This window comes from Otolemur garnettii, unplaced genomic scaffold (genome assembly GCF_000181295.1).
Source record: "Otolemur garnettii isolate 467f Iridium unplaced genomic scaffold, OtoGar3 scaffold00002, whole genome shotgun sequence".
NCBI classification, from domain to species: Eukaryota; Metazoa; Chordata; class Mammalia; order Primates; family Galagidae; genus Otolemur; species Otolemur garnettii.
The window spans coordinates 14,661,289-14,676,133 of record NW_003852397.1 but is presented as its reverse complement, the minus strand read 5'-3'; the positions used below and the strand labels follow the sequence as shown (position 1 = coordinate 14,676,133).

At 38.3% G+C, this 14,845-nt stretch overlaps 1 protein-coding gene across 5 annotated transcripts in view; it reads left to right on the top strand.

Annotated features, from left to right (window-relative positions):
• FAM184A (family with sequence similarity 184 member A) overlaps positions 1-14,845 on the top strand; it is a 189,048-nt gene that overhangs the window by 109,838 nt on the left and 64,365 nt on the right. For 3 of the 5 annotated variants that reach the window (XM_012805059.2, XM_012805056.1, XM_003781631.2), the window contains exons 2-4: positions 10,105-10,959; positions 11,904-12,039; positions 13,047-13,228. In XM_012805059.2, the coding sequence (XP_012660513.1) occupies positions 10,306-10,959; positions 11,904-12,039; positions 13,047-13,228 (972 nt within the window). In that variant the 5' untranslated portion in view covers positions 10,105-10,305. Of the gene's footprint in view, positions 1-10,089; positions 10,960-11,903; positions 12,040-13,046; positions 13,229-14,845 lie in introns of those variants that run through there. The other 2 variants (XM_012805053.2, XM_012805048.1) reach the window with 1 other exon arrangement.

Here is a 14,845-nt window from a genome sequence, read left to right as displayed (position 1 = left end):
TTACATAATGCATGTAAAAAAAGTATCGAGCACATAGTAGGTGTTCATGAGAAGCTAGCTGATGATTTGATTTTTTTTGCTAAAGTTGGGTAGCAGAGATTTCATTGCATGGATCCTGAATGAGAAATCTATAGTAGGACTTCTATTGCCAGTTTCAGAATTCAATTTAAATCTTGTGGCAAAACAAATGTATTCTCCATTACCATGCGAGAAAATAACGCTAACATTATTGACTTCATAAATATTTTCCAAATAGGAAAACATAGACAGCAACCATATCTTTAAAGGTAATTCTCAAAGAAATTTGATTTTTAAAGTGCTTTTTAAATTTAGGTTTTATAGAGCCTGTGGGTTAAATAAACCCAAATGAACTCTTTTTGTTAACTGCCTTATAAATGTTTCATTTGGACAAAGTCTGTTGCTGGAGTTAATGTGATTATATAATATATGAAGAATAGCCTTTTAAAAGTTTTCCTTTCTTATTCAAACAAAAGAAACTGGACCAAGGGAAAAGGATGGAAGTAATCCATTCCCAGGACTGAACTACTCTGTGTAGGACGCTTCTGTTCCCATTCCACTCACCTTGAACTCCACATCTTCAATGTACCTTTCTGGCCTGTTGTATAGTCATTTATAGAAAATGAATATTTGGCTGAATATTTAGTGAAACTATAGGTTAAAAGACTTTCCATCTCACATCATATTGTAAAAGATGGTTAGAATCCTCCATAATTGTCTATATTCTGCCATTTGATTTGTTTTTCTACACTCTCACAGCCTCTTAAAAAAGTTTTCTCTATAGTTATGAACAGTTCAAGCCTGACCTTTGGCTGACAAACCCTACTCAGAAAAAGAAAGGACAGGTCATCAATAGAGACAGCTGCTATTACTCAGGCAAACCACCTTAAAGGGTTTACCACAGCCAGGCATGGTGGCTCACGCCTGTAATCCTAGCACTCAGGGAGACTGAGGCAAGTGGATTGCTTGAGCTCAGGCGTTCGAGACCAGCTTGAACAAGAGTGAGACCCTGTCTCTTTAAAAAAGAAATAAAAAGGCTGAGTATTGTGGCAGCACCTGTAGTCCCAGCCACTGGAGAGGCTGAGGTAAGAGGATTGCTTGTGCCCAATAGTTTGAGGTTGCTATGAGCTATGATGTCATTACACTCTACAGAGGGTAACAGAGTAAGACTCTGTATCAAAAGAAAAAATAATTGCTTACCACAGGGGGTAGAAAAGACTTGTCTTGGGGACTAAACCTTTTGTATTGAAAATGAAATTCATTGTCTATTTTTTTTCTTAATGGCTTTAAACTGAGTGGTTGATTACAAAAGGACACTAGCTGAGAAGAGTGTGTGTGGGGTAATACAGAAGTAGACTAATAAAACATCTTGCAATGTGATATTAGGTCCTCTAAACACTAGTTGTATGGTGCATTGAGAACACTCAAGATTTCTACAAAGATAAATTTGACATTAAAAAAACTATAAAACTATAAAAACCATGTAAATCTATGCATTCTGTAAGATGTCCAGCCTAGTTTCTTTAAAAATGTCAATGTCATGAAATAAAAAAGAAAAAGCCTTAATATTTTTCCAGATTAAAAACACTGAAGGGGTATAACAACTAAATACAATGTAGAATCCTTGATTGGATCAGCATTGACAAAGAAAAGCTGTTATAAATTTCACTATTGGAATAATTTGTTAAACTTGAACATGGGCTGTGTTTTAGAAAACAGTAGGTGCTAATACTCGGGCTCCAAATGGTGAGACATTTTATAGAAATATAAGATTCCTGAAGATACTTAGAGCTCATCATAAATATTTAGTAATTTGTGAAATGATTGTTAACAATTTGTAAATATTTTACTGGAATACCAATGAATGTGAACTGAGGTACAGAACTCTGGTCCGTGTTAATGCTCTTGAACAGCCAGTATGGCAAAAGGTAAGTAACTCACTGGGGAAGTTTGAGAGATAATTTTCAGTATTCTTTTTTTTTTTTGTATTAAATGATAACTATGTACATTAATGCAATTCTGGGGTACAGTGTGGTGTTTTCATATACAATTTGAAATATTTTCATCAAACTGGTTAACATAGCCTTCACGTCATCTTCTTAGTTACTATGTTAAGCATTTTCAGTATTCTTTACCTCTGATGTCTTACAGCCCAAGTAACCTTTTGGTGACTAGCTCAACTAGAAGAAACAATTCCTTAGCCAGTTGTGGCGCTCATGCCTGCAATCCTAGCACTTTGAGATCACTTTAGCCCTGGAGTTTGAGGTTGCAGTGACGCCACTACACTCAAGCCTGGGAGACAGAGCAAGACCCTGCCTCTAAAAAACAAAAACAAACAAACAAAAAACCTCCCAGCCATCATGTTAGCTCTCTAGTTGTATTCCTCGTTCCGATCATTTCTTGGAGCTTCCCTCTGCCATCTGATGGTCTCCACCCATTAACCATCTACTCATCTGCTTCCACTTGTTCCTCTAGCTTTGCTTTCATTACTCTACTGAATCTAAGGTTTAGATTCTGAATACAGTGGCTTAGAGTCCTCATTCTTCTTGATTTTTTTGCAGTCTTTGACACTGTTCACAGACCATCCCTTGCATCTTGTCCTTAGTGCCGTGCCTGCATTCTGCTCTTCCTTAGCACTTGCGTGTCTGTGGTCCTAACCTCCTCTGCACCCCTGGACTCGGCCCAAGAACATGTCCTATGGCTTTTTTGCTCTTTCTGCCTTCTAGATCTTGTCCAGCCTAGTAGCTACCAATGTCCCTGCAGTGCAGACCATCGACATATTTCTAGCTCCAGTCCCATCTTTACCCTCAGAGTTTTGTGCTTCTCCATCTTTGTGCCTTTGCTCTTATTTTATTATTCTTCAGCCTGGAATTGTTTATAGCTTTCCCCTTAACATTTTGACTAATTTAAGAGATTCTGGTTACAATAAAGCAAAAGCATTTTTCTCAAAATTAAAAGAATATTCATGCATCTCCCACTCCTTATAAACACTCATTTTGTATTTCTCCTCCCCTGCAAGACTTATTAAAATTTTACTTTGACTCATTGAGTGAATATTTCTTTAAGACCAGTCTTCACTAAGCTCCGTTAAGAGAAATAGACATTGGCTCAGTGCCTGTGGCTCAAGCGGCTAGGACGCCAGCCACATACACCTAAGGTGGTGGGTTCGAATCCTGCCAAACAACAATAATGGCTGCAACAACAACAACAACAATAGCCAGGCGTTGTGGCGGGCGCCTGTGGTCCCAGCTACTTGGGAGGCGGAGGCAGGAGACTCGCTTGAGCCCAGGAGTTGGAGGTTGCTGTGAGCAGTGAAGCCATGGCACTCTACCCAGGGTGATAGCTTGAGGCTCTGTCTCAAAAAAAAAAAAAAAAAAAAACAAAGAGAAATAGACATTGTATACATGCATCTAATTCTCTTTTGTATTTCCTTGTGCTTCTTGGCACAAGCAGACAGTAGAGGGGCAGAATGAATGAAGTCAGGATTGACCATTAAAGATTGCCAGTAAGCTATCAAAGTTTATGCAAGTATTTGGATTTTTTGTATTTCCCTTAAAATATGTAAATTCTACTAAGCATAATGATTGATAGTTAATATTCTTTAAAAAAGTTTAAATGTAGTTTATATAAATCCCTTTAATTTCAGTGGATAATTTTTAAGGAAACTTGCTTTGCTCTGTTGGTAATTAAGGAATGTCTTTAAATTTGCTGCTTTTATTTTCACTATTACTGATTTCTTTTTTTCTTTTTGAGACATAGTCTCACTTTGTTGCATTGGGTAGAGTGCTGTGGCATTATAGCTCAGGAAACCTCAAACTCTTGAACTTGAACAATCCATCCTCTTGCCTCAGCCTCCGGAGTAGCTGGGACAATAGACACCAACCACAGTGCCTGGCTAGTTTTTTCTGGTTTTAGCAGAGGCTGCATCTTGGGGTCTCACACTTGCTCAGGCTTTTCTGGAACTCTTGAGCTCAGACAATTTACCTGTTTCTGCCTCCCAGAGTCCTAGGATTATAGGCCTGAGCCACCACATCCAACCCATTGTTATATTTTTCTAAAGCTAAGGCATTTTAAATATTAATTTATTCTTTTATTACTGTTAATGTTAATCTGCTAAAAAGGTTTAATATTTTCTTATTAAACTTCTTATTTTCTGTTACTGTTATTAACAACATGTATTCATAATAGAAGGCTTGGAAATATATAGTCTTCTCAATTAAAATTTTTTACACACCTTTAAATATGAATATGTACAGTTTTCTTCTTCTAAAATTGGATCTTATTATATAATTGCTTTATGTTGCATATTCTTTTTGGTATTTTGAAATATGCTTGCTTTGTTTGATATACTTTTTCTTGTATTATAAATGTGCTTTTTGATGGTTTCATGGTATTAAACTATATGAATATACCATCATTTATTCAATATACCATCATTTATTCATAAAATACCATCATTTATTGGATTGAATAAATGTATATTTACATTATAATATAATTACATTATATTCCCTTACCTTAGCAATATTAAGCCTGATGGCATAATATACAGTAATTATGATCCAGTTAAAATATATTAATAAGCTAGGATAACACATTACTTTAGTGAATGCAATTTATTACTAATGTACTTTCTATACTTTTTCACTGAATATGCTTTATGATCAATTAATTATATTTTAGTGGGAACTTAGTTATTATTGTCAATGTATTAGTCAACTTAGGCTGCCATAACAAAATACCCTTGATTAGGTGACTTAAAAACACACACACACATATTTATTTATTTCTTATAGTCTGGAATTTGGGAAGTCCAAGATCAAGGTGTCTGACAATTCATTTCCCCAGTGAGGACTCTCTCGCCAACCTACAGATGGTTGCCTTCTTAATATGTCCTCACTTGGCAGACAGACATGGGAAACAGCTCTCTGCTGTTTCTTCATAAAATAGAACTATAATTCCTTTAGGAGGGCCCTACAATGAAGATCTCATCTAAACCTAATTACCTCCCACAGGCCCCATGAGCAAATACTAGCATATGGGGTCTAGGACCTGACCATGAGAGTTTTATAGATATAATTAAATCTATAGCAACCAACACTGAGAACTATTTCGGAAATTACTTTTTACCTACGCATTATTTTAAGAACTAGGGTCTAGAACTATTCTCATTTTACCTATGGAAGAGATTGTCTGGAAGTCTTCATAGAGAAAGTAAAAATTACTAGTGCTTATTCATCATGAAATATATAATCAAATTATGTTTCACTGCCATAACATGAAAACTATGAAGTTGCTGAGATGAGTTGTGTACATTTTCATTCCATGAATGTTCATAGTTCCAGAAAAACTGCAAATGTCTCTTAATGTCTTTTAAAGTATTTTATGAAAAGAGACTTTAGAGCCAGATGTGGTGGCTCACGCCTGTAATCCTAGCACTTTGGGAGGCTGAGGTAGTTGATTGCCTGAGCCCACAGGTTCAAAACCAGCCTAAGTAAGAGTGAGACCCTATCTCTAAAAATAGCTGGGCACTGTGGTGGGTGTCTGTAGTCTCAGCTACTTGGGAGGCTGAAGCCAGAGGATCACTTGAGCCCGTGAGTTTGAGGTTGCTGTGAGCTATGACACTACGGCACTCAACCAGAGGCAACAGAGTGAGAAGAGTATTTCAGTAAAAAAAAAAAAAAAAAAAAGAAAGAAAGAAAGAATAGAGACTTTTGAGAATTTCCTTTTCTTACTTGAAAAATCATAGCCAATTTTATGTCTGATTATGATGATCGTTTACTGACGTTTCCTTTAAAATTGGTCTCACTCTACATAAGTAAATGATATAGCTAATAAGGAAACTTTACCATGTTTTAGTGCTTTATATTTTTAAAAAATAGTTATATAACATCAATTTTTAAAATTTCAGTAACAGATTATTCTTATAAAACAGTCATTAAGGGATCTCTAATATTTGAGAAAATTGGAAGTTAGAGAAAATGATTTTAGCTAACGTTGAAAATCCAGGTTGGGTCAATTTTGCTACTTCAAGTCATATCTTTGTGTTCAAAGAACACAGAATTGTTATGCTACCTTTATCTGAGGAATAGTAATCAGAGAAAGATACTAATAAATGTTTACGTTTATAATTATGTAGAAAAATGAACAATTAGAGGGTGCTATATTTGGGTAAGCTCAACTTGAAAATTCATATATAGCTTTCTCATCTTATTATTTTTTAAATTAAATCATAAATGCATAGATCATGTATACCTTAATGCATGTATGAGGTACAATGTGTTGATTTCATAGGAGTGTTTAAAATAGTGTAATTTCATAGTGACATATTTCAAATGATCATTTATGAAAGCAGTATTGATTTTGTGTTATGCTTGACTTCATTTTATTTTTCCTTTTTAAGTTTTTAGAAACTAATTTTAGCATTGTTTTTCCTGGAAAATACCAATATTTGTTCTGCATGAATATATATTTTGCAAAATATACTTTAAGAATAACATAGTTGGTTTTCTCAGTCTATGAGTTGTGTCTAATAATAATAATTGAAGCTAGTGCAAATTTAGATCTTTTATCTGTTTTTACTTTTGGCTGGTCATTTTGTCTATGTATAGATTAGAATCAGGATCAGTAATAAGGACTTTTCCACAACTACTCAGCTTTGCTGTTGTGGGGGGAGAGCAGCCGTGATGGACATAGCTGTGTTCCAGTAATACTTTGTTTGCAATGACAATGCAGCAACCCCATTTGGCTCACAGGTTATATTAAAATAGTTTGCTGACCCCAGGATTAGACTATAAAATGAAATAACACTCCTCATCACACTTTTCTTATTATTTGTCGGATGTTTTGTTTGCTTTGCTTACATCCTACTTTAACTTCCTGCTTTCATTCCGACCTGTACTCTCTTTAATTTCACCTTCTCATTCCCCTTTCTGAGTGCTCTTATAACCTCAGCTGCTTTTTCAGGCTCTCTAAGATCCTCATCTATCTTTCCAACCTTGTTATCAAGACCCCTGACATTTAGTTGATCAAATATCACCTGAGTTTCAGGAGTGAGTAATGGTAAGGGAATGCATGTTCTGGATATAATGGAGGTGCTGGATAAAGAAAAGATAGACTCCCATGGACGTGGAAGACGTTACAGGAGGCAGGACTCAAGCTGACTCTTTTTTTTTTTTTTTTTTGCAGTTTTTGGCCAGGGCTGGGTTTGAACCCACCACCTCTGGCATATGGAGCCAGCGCCCTACTCTTTTGAGCTACAGGCACTGCCCTCAAGCTGACTCTTTAATGACCAAAAAGAAATTAAATATTAGAAAAATGAGAAGAGTATTTCAGTAAATTTTTGACAAGACAGGAAGCCTCCCTACCTCATGTTTTCACTGAAATATGAATCATTTTCTATAGCAAAGTGTGTGTTGTTTTTCCCTTGAGATTCTTTCTCTCTGAATTCTCTTTTCCTCTGTGTGGTTGGTAGATAAAGTGGGCATGGGTGCTGGCCTTGGCCTCTCCAGGTGTGGCCCACACCAGCTTTGCTCTAGGCACTCTGGCAAATGGACTTTTCTCTGGAAGATTGGCTTGTTTTTCCTTAGTGACCCTACTTGAGATAGGAAAAAACAAAAGTACAACACAGAATGTTTTACCTCTGGTTACTCTCAGTACAACAAAGAACATCTTACTTCTGTTCAGCACACTCAGTACAACATAGAACATTTCACCTCTAGTTACAAAAATATGCCTGGCTTTTCCCCCCATAAACAGCCAATTCCCCAGTGGGCACCAACTGAGTGTCCTATAATTCAGTTCAATTTCTGATGCTGTCTACCTGGAGATAATGTCAGATCCTACAGGTTAAAGGCCTGTTCCACAAGACTTCCCCCCATTTCAGACGCCAGTCATAAACCCCGAATTCTGACCTGCTCTTCTGACCTACCTATATAAATTGCGGGTTCCCACTGCCCCCTTGTAGGGGTCAATTAATTTGTTAGGTTGGCTCACAGAACTCAGGGAAACATTTAATTTTACCCATTCTTTATAAAGGGTGTTACAAAGGATATAGATGAACCATTAGATGAAAAAGATGGACTGGGCAAGGTCTGTGGAAAGGGGTGCATGGCCCTTCCGGCTCCTCTGCTTGTTGGAAATCTGCATGCTCTCCAACCATTGTCCTTTTGTATTTTCAATGGAGGCTTCACTACTTAGGCATGATTGGTGATCAGGTCAGCCACGGGCCTGTCCTCCCTGGGGTCTGAGGAATGGGACTGGAAGTTCCAACCCGCTAGTCACAAGGTGGTTTCCTCTGGCAGCCAGCCCCCATCCTGAGGCCATGCAGGAGCCCACTAAAAGTTACCTCTTTAGAACAACAGATAACACCGAGGAAATTCTAAGCAGGGTAGGAACTCTGTGTCTGATGATTCTGTCACTCAGGAAGTTACAAAGGTCTTAGGAGCTCTATGTCCAGGAGTAGGAACAGACGCCACATGTGTATTTCTTAATATATCACAGATGCTTTCAGTCTTTTCTGCCATTGACTTGGCAGGCTGGTATGAACCCAGGGGATGGGAAGACACCAGACTTTGTTGGGTTATAGGCTACTTTAAAGCTTGAATGCATAAATGAAAGGAGCCTTCTATGAGATCTGAGCTAACTCACTAGGGACATAATTTGGGATTTGGAATTAGGGTTTGGAATTAGAGAGGATGATTAAGCCCTTTTGTGTACATGTTTTCCAATGAACCTTGCACAAAAACAAGACAGATGGGTTCCTGCCACCTTTCAATCTTTTTACTGTTGTTATGATTGCATTTCATAGTACCTAGTTATGGCAGACCCAGTGAGTTTGTGGACAGAGCTCTGGGTCTGGAAGATAAAGCCCTGTGTGGACAAAGTGAAGCCCCTGCAGTGGTGTAGGCTTTTGATACGTATTGTTCCTTCTTCAAGCGCAGCTGCAGTCTGAAAGGGTGACAGCCTATATTTAGCAAGTAGGATCAGGAGTTAGCAGGGATATTTGGGGAGCCAGTGAGTCTGCCTCAATTGCCTTAAGCTGCATGAATAAATTCTCTACAGAAATGGCAATACTTTTGCATCTTAATTGCAGTGTCTGGTGCTGGAATTCGTTTTTAAAGCCAGATAAGATCACATTAAAATGAGTAAATCTCCAGGACTCTGATTTTTAGCTTCTGGAGTCTTGGATTGTATTTTGTTTACTTCTTTTTACTTCAGGGTAAGCAAAGTGGGCAGTTCCCTAAACTTTAAGTAACAGTCATGAATATTGCACTGTTTGACCACACTGGTAACATGGAAGGCTTCCAAGGAACAGAGGAAAGAGGGAGAGTGTTGCTGTACAGGGACTATGTTGCCATTTGGAACTAAGTGTGAAGTCTTAGTGGAATCAATCATTAAAACCAGGGAACTGAAGTGAAAATAAAGGCCTGTACTGAAAACACTCGGGCTCAAGGAATCGGGCAGTGAGTAAAACTACAGCATTTTCTACATGAAAATATCAATGGGATTTTATAAAGAGACCACTAGAAACTTGGGGGAGAAAGGATCAGCTTTAAAAGCAAACTGTAGGGAGATCGGAAAAGGAAATTTCAGAAGGTAAAATACTTAAATAAGCCATTAAACAGATAAAAGAGGCTTTGGGGAAGACAGGGCCTAGGAAGCATCTGCTCACTGAAGCCTCTCTGACCTCTAGGACACCGGTGTAGGGCCGAGCTTTCCTGTGAGGCTTTTTCTCCTGATCCCCTGCACAGTCTCCGGCAAGCTAGACTGAAACATACAGAAAACCCCTTTCTCTTAAGCCAGGTGGCTTCCTTTGTCCCTTTTCTGCTTGCTGTTTCTTTTTTAGCAAAAAACAGTCTTAATTTTGATGTTTTAAAAATAAAAAGTCTTTAAAAAAAAAAAGTCTTCAAATACAAATTTTAAGATTATGTTGAGCAAATCAATCAGCATACAAAGGCATATGTATTTAACGTTTACCATAGCCGATACTGGGTATGTAGAAAGCGTCAATCCAAATGAAAGAATTAACTACAGATTAGAAAAGAATGTGATTTACTGAGTTCTCCCTTCTTCAAAACCATGCAGGTCATATATGCTTTGAACACTAAAAATGATGAACATGAATCTGCAATCCAAGCCCTCAAAGATGCTCATGAAGAAGAAATACAACAAATTCTTGCAGACACAAGAGAAAAAATATTGCAGTATAAAACCAGAGTGACAGAGGAGTTAGACCTGAAGAGAAAAATTCAAGTTTTAGAAGCATCTTTAGAAGATCACATAAAAATGAAGCAGCAGGCTTTGACAGAATTTGAAGCTTACAAGCACAGAGTTGAGGACATGCAACTTTGTGCAGAAGCCCAGCATGTCCAGCGCATAGTGACCATGTCTAGAGAGGTTGAAGAGATTAGAAGGAAATTTGAAGAAAGACTGCGGAGCTTTGGACAACTTCAAGTACAGTTTGAAAAAGACAAGCGACTGGCGTTGGAAGATTTGCGAACTGCTCACAGGCAGGAGATCCAGGAGCTGCTGAAGTCCCAGCAGGATCATAGTGCCTCCATCGGTAAAGGGCAGGAGAAGGCAGAGGAGCTACACAGGATGGAGGTGGAGGCCTTAAACAAAACCCTCGAAGAGCTTAAACTTGAGCAGAAAAAACTAATTGAGGATTATGAAGGCAAGCTGAATAAAGCGCAGTCCTTTTATGAACATGAGCTTGATACTTTGAAAAGGTCACAGCTTTTTACAGCAGAAAGCCTACAGGCCAGCAAAGAAAAGGAAGCTGATCTTAGAAAAGAATTTCAAGGACAAGAAGCAATTTTACGAAAAACCATAGGAAGATTAAAGACAGAGTTACAGATGGTCCAGGATGAAGCTGGAAGTCTTCATGACAAGTGCCGAAAGCTTGAGGTGGCACACGCAACAGCAGAGAACAGCGTCCAGGTGAGTAAAGAAGAATGGAGGTAACACGTGGATTTCTTTTCCAGTTTTCTCTTTTAGACATGTTAATTCTGTAGACTGGAGAGCGTCCAGCTGGCTTAGGATCAGCTTCTTTTCCTTCAGACCACTTAATTTTTTCGTTTTGCCTTTTCTTCCTCTTGCTTTGTGAGAAAAATCAGTGAAGGGACAATTTTTAGTGCTCTGTAGCTATTACAGAATTTCGAATATTAAAGTCCCAGAAAGATAAACTGAAAACCTTGCTTATTATTTATGAAAGGATTTTTATTTATTTAACATGTTAATATTTTCTAGAAGTGGTTTGGGAGAATAAAAATATTTGGTTTAGGGTTTAATTGTGTTTTTTCTTTTCCCTTCTTTAATAATAGTTTGCCCATTAGTTGATATTTAGCCATTGATAAAAAATTGATGCCTTTGTGTGGTGCCTGTGGCTCAAAGGAGTAGGGAGCTGGCCCCATATGCCGGAGGTGGCGGGGTTCAAACCCAGCCCCGGCCAAAAACTGCAAAAAAAAAAAAAAAAAAAAGATTGATGCCTTTAGAAACCTGAATTTAATACAAGTATGGCAAAAGTCCGGGAGGGGGAGCAAAAATTCTCTAAAACTTTTGTTTTGTTGGTATAAAAACTTCATAGCTATGTTTTTTAGTATCTGTGGATTAGAAAAGGATAGAATAGCCTTTCCTTACTAGATGCTATGGCTTGTGAAAATACCAAGTTATAAATTTCACCAATACTTACAGATTTAAAAACTGGGTATAGTTAAGTATGACTTCTTTTTTTCTTTTTTAATTTTTTTTCACCAAATCGCCTTCAAGGAAAAGTATAACTTCTGAATGAGAGAAAGCTAATGCTTATATTAAATAATTTAAATGAATTATTTATCTTATTATCATTCTTGTGTTTCAGTAATGGCTACTTATTTTTTTCTTAGATTCTTCAAAAACAACTTGATGAAGCCAAGGAGGGAGAAATAGCCTTATTAAGCAAGCACAAAGAACTCGAAAGTGAGCTGGCAGTGGCCAGAGAACGTTTACAGCAGCAAGCTTCCGATCTCATCCTCAAAGCTAGTACGTCTGACCACAGTTTGGGTGGAAAGTTGAGCTAAAACCAATACTTTCATGATAATTCAGGACAGAATTTGATGGTGGAGCTGGATGCTGCTTTAAAGAACTATTGCCCTAAAGCATGTTCTCAGTCTCTCTGTTTCTTGGTCTTCCTCTGTCTCGCCCTCTCATTCTCTCCCTCTCCTCATCCTCCTTTCCCCATTTTTGGCTGTCATTTTATTCTTTCATACCTTTGCTGTCCTTGCCTGCCTCTTCTTACTCTTTAGTTCTTTATCTAGCTTCTTGTTTAAAGTAGATTCATTTTCCACCAAACTGCTGTCTGCCACCTTTGTTCCTTGCATACAGATTTCTTCCTCTTTATGGTAGAATTTGAAAAACAGAAAGATTAGAGAATAACAGATTACTTATTTTGGCTATGTAGCATTAGTCATTGCATCTTCTCTTAACCTCATTTTACTCCCAGAGACTCGCGTGAACTCTGAGGAGTGGCTCCTGTTTCAATGTGAATAGCTTGCAGTCTTCAAAAAGTGGAACAGTATTGTGTAGGGGGCAACATCAGTGATGTGAAAATGACTGTCTAATTTAAATCATTCTAGCCAAGTGAGAAGTATTTTTTTTTATTCAGTCATTTGTATATAGATCATAAATACATTTATGCCATTATGGGATTCAACATGTTGATTATTTGTACAAATTGGAGGGCTTACATCCTACTAAACAACATAGCCTTCACCACTTTTACCCGGTTACAGGATTAAGACATTTGTCTCTATACCTGATAGATCCAACTTGTACTTGCAATATGCTCCACAGGTGTGGTCCCCCTACTAACCCTCCCTCTATTGTATTCTCTTGGTAAATATTTCCATTTTGTACGATGAGGAAACCAGAGAAAAATTTGTACGTGCAGACCGTTTATTCTACTTAGCCTTGTCATTAAATATGAACTGTTCTGTTTCACGTTGTAACAAGCTTTTTAATTGAAGGAATTTTCTTTTGGGGGGGGATAGGTCATATTGGAATGCTTCAAGCAACTCAGATGACCCAGGAGGTGACAATTAAAGATTTAGAATCAGAAAAATCAAGAGCCAACGAAAGATTATCTCAACTTGAAGAAGAAAGAGCTCTTTTGCAAAACAGAACTCAAAGTCTGGATGAAGAGCAGAAGCAGCAGATTCTGGAGCTGGAGAAGGTAAGAAGCAACAGAGTACCCCAGTCTCGACAAGAAGAAAGGAAGAAAAGTTCACTTTTCCTCTTTTTTCGATTTGAAGTATTTGGCATGTTTATTCCTGCTCCACAGTAATAATACATATCTTCCTCTAGCAGTTATTTTTTGTTCTTATTTTGAGGAAAAGGGTTTGTAGCTAGACTATACCTTATTGTGGTGTGTTCATAATATGTGGGTAATGATCTGTAATTTAAAACCTTAAGACATTTCAACCTATTTCAAGCTAGAAACTGAATAAAATCATATTTCAGTGTGGTGTGTACTTATAGTCTTGTTTGTTTTTCTATTAATGGAATATATTATTGCTTAAACACCTAGGAAATTTCTGTAAACTGAAAAGGATGGCCAGCATCATGCTCTGGAAATTTCTATATAGACAGACTGAATTTCAAGTTTGCAAAGGAGGACGTCATTTGTAGAGCAATTGCTGAATATGTGTTCCATTTTTCAGATGTCCACAATACCAAGTGGGGGTTTTGGAGATCTCTTCCTTTCTCCTTCCCCCCACAACTAAGCGTGTTGGATGATGTTTATTCCTCTGGCTCCTGGCTCACTTCTGTTCTCTCCTTAGCCTGGCGCCGTCTGCTCGTACCACCGTTCCATAGCATCTGCTTTTGTCCCAGTCCCCAGTGGCGTCCTAGTCATGGGTCTTATCTCACTGTCATTACTTCCTACCCGCTGGTTACAGCACCTCCCTTCTCGTGGGTCTCTCTCACCTCCTTGGCCTTGCACTCTTCTCTGTGAGCTTCCCTCCTCCATCTGGTCCCTCATCGTTGATGTTCCCAGGCTTTTTGTCTCCTCTACGCACTCCTGCATTCCAGGACTGGTCAGTTCTGAATCTGTAGGTCCAGGCTAGTTATTTTTCCTGAACTTAAGTTTTATATATCTAACTTTCCACTAGACATCTCCGTTTATGTTCTTCACAGACATGTCAAGCCAGCATGCCCAGAACTTTCTCCTCTGAAAAGTACTAAATTTCTTTTACTCTTATTTCCACGAGTAGCACCACAGTCTGATTGCTGACTGGGAACCCTGGGAGTCGCTCTTGGTTCTCACCAAGCTGTTCTTGTTTTCCCAGCCCCCTTGTCTGTCACCAGGTCCTGTTGGTTCTACTCCCTTCATGTGTTTTATTCCATCCTTCCCCTCCTCTTACCCACTCACAGATCTCAGGGCGAGGCACCTCTTCTTGCCGGGACTATAGTCACCGCCTTGTCTCAGCTCTCCCTGCTTTCTGTCAGCTCACTAGCCTGCTGCCAAGGTGATTGTTTAAAAAAAAACTTATCTTACTTAAACGTTAGTGATTCCTTAGTCCCTTCAAAGTTCCTGGTGTAAAGACTCCTTCTCATTGTTTGACCCCCTACTTCTGAGCCCCATCCCCACTCCCAGGCTCATACCCTGTGTTCCACCGTACTCTACCTCTGTCTCCCTGAACTTTGCTGCCTGGTGAGTTACTTCTCATCCTTCAGAGTGCGGGAGGGCAGGACACATGGTTATGGATGCAGGCTTTGACCTCAGACCTAGGCTTGACATTTTCCCATCTTTACTTTTCTTATGGGTTTGTTATGAGGAGTAAATAAGAGA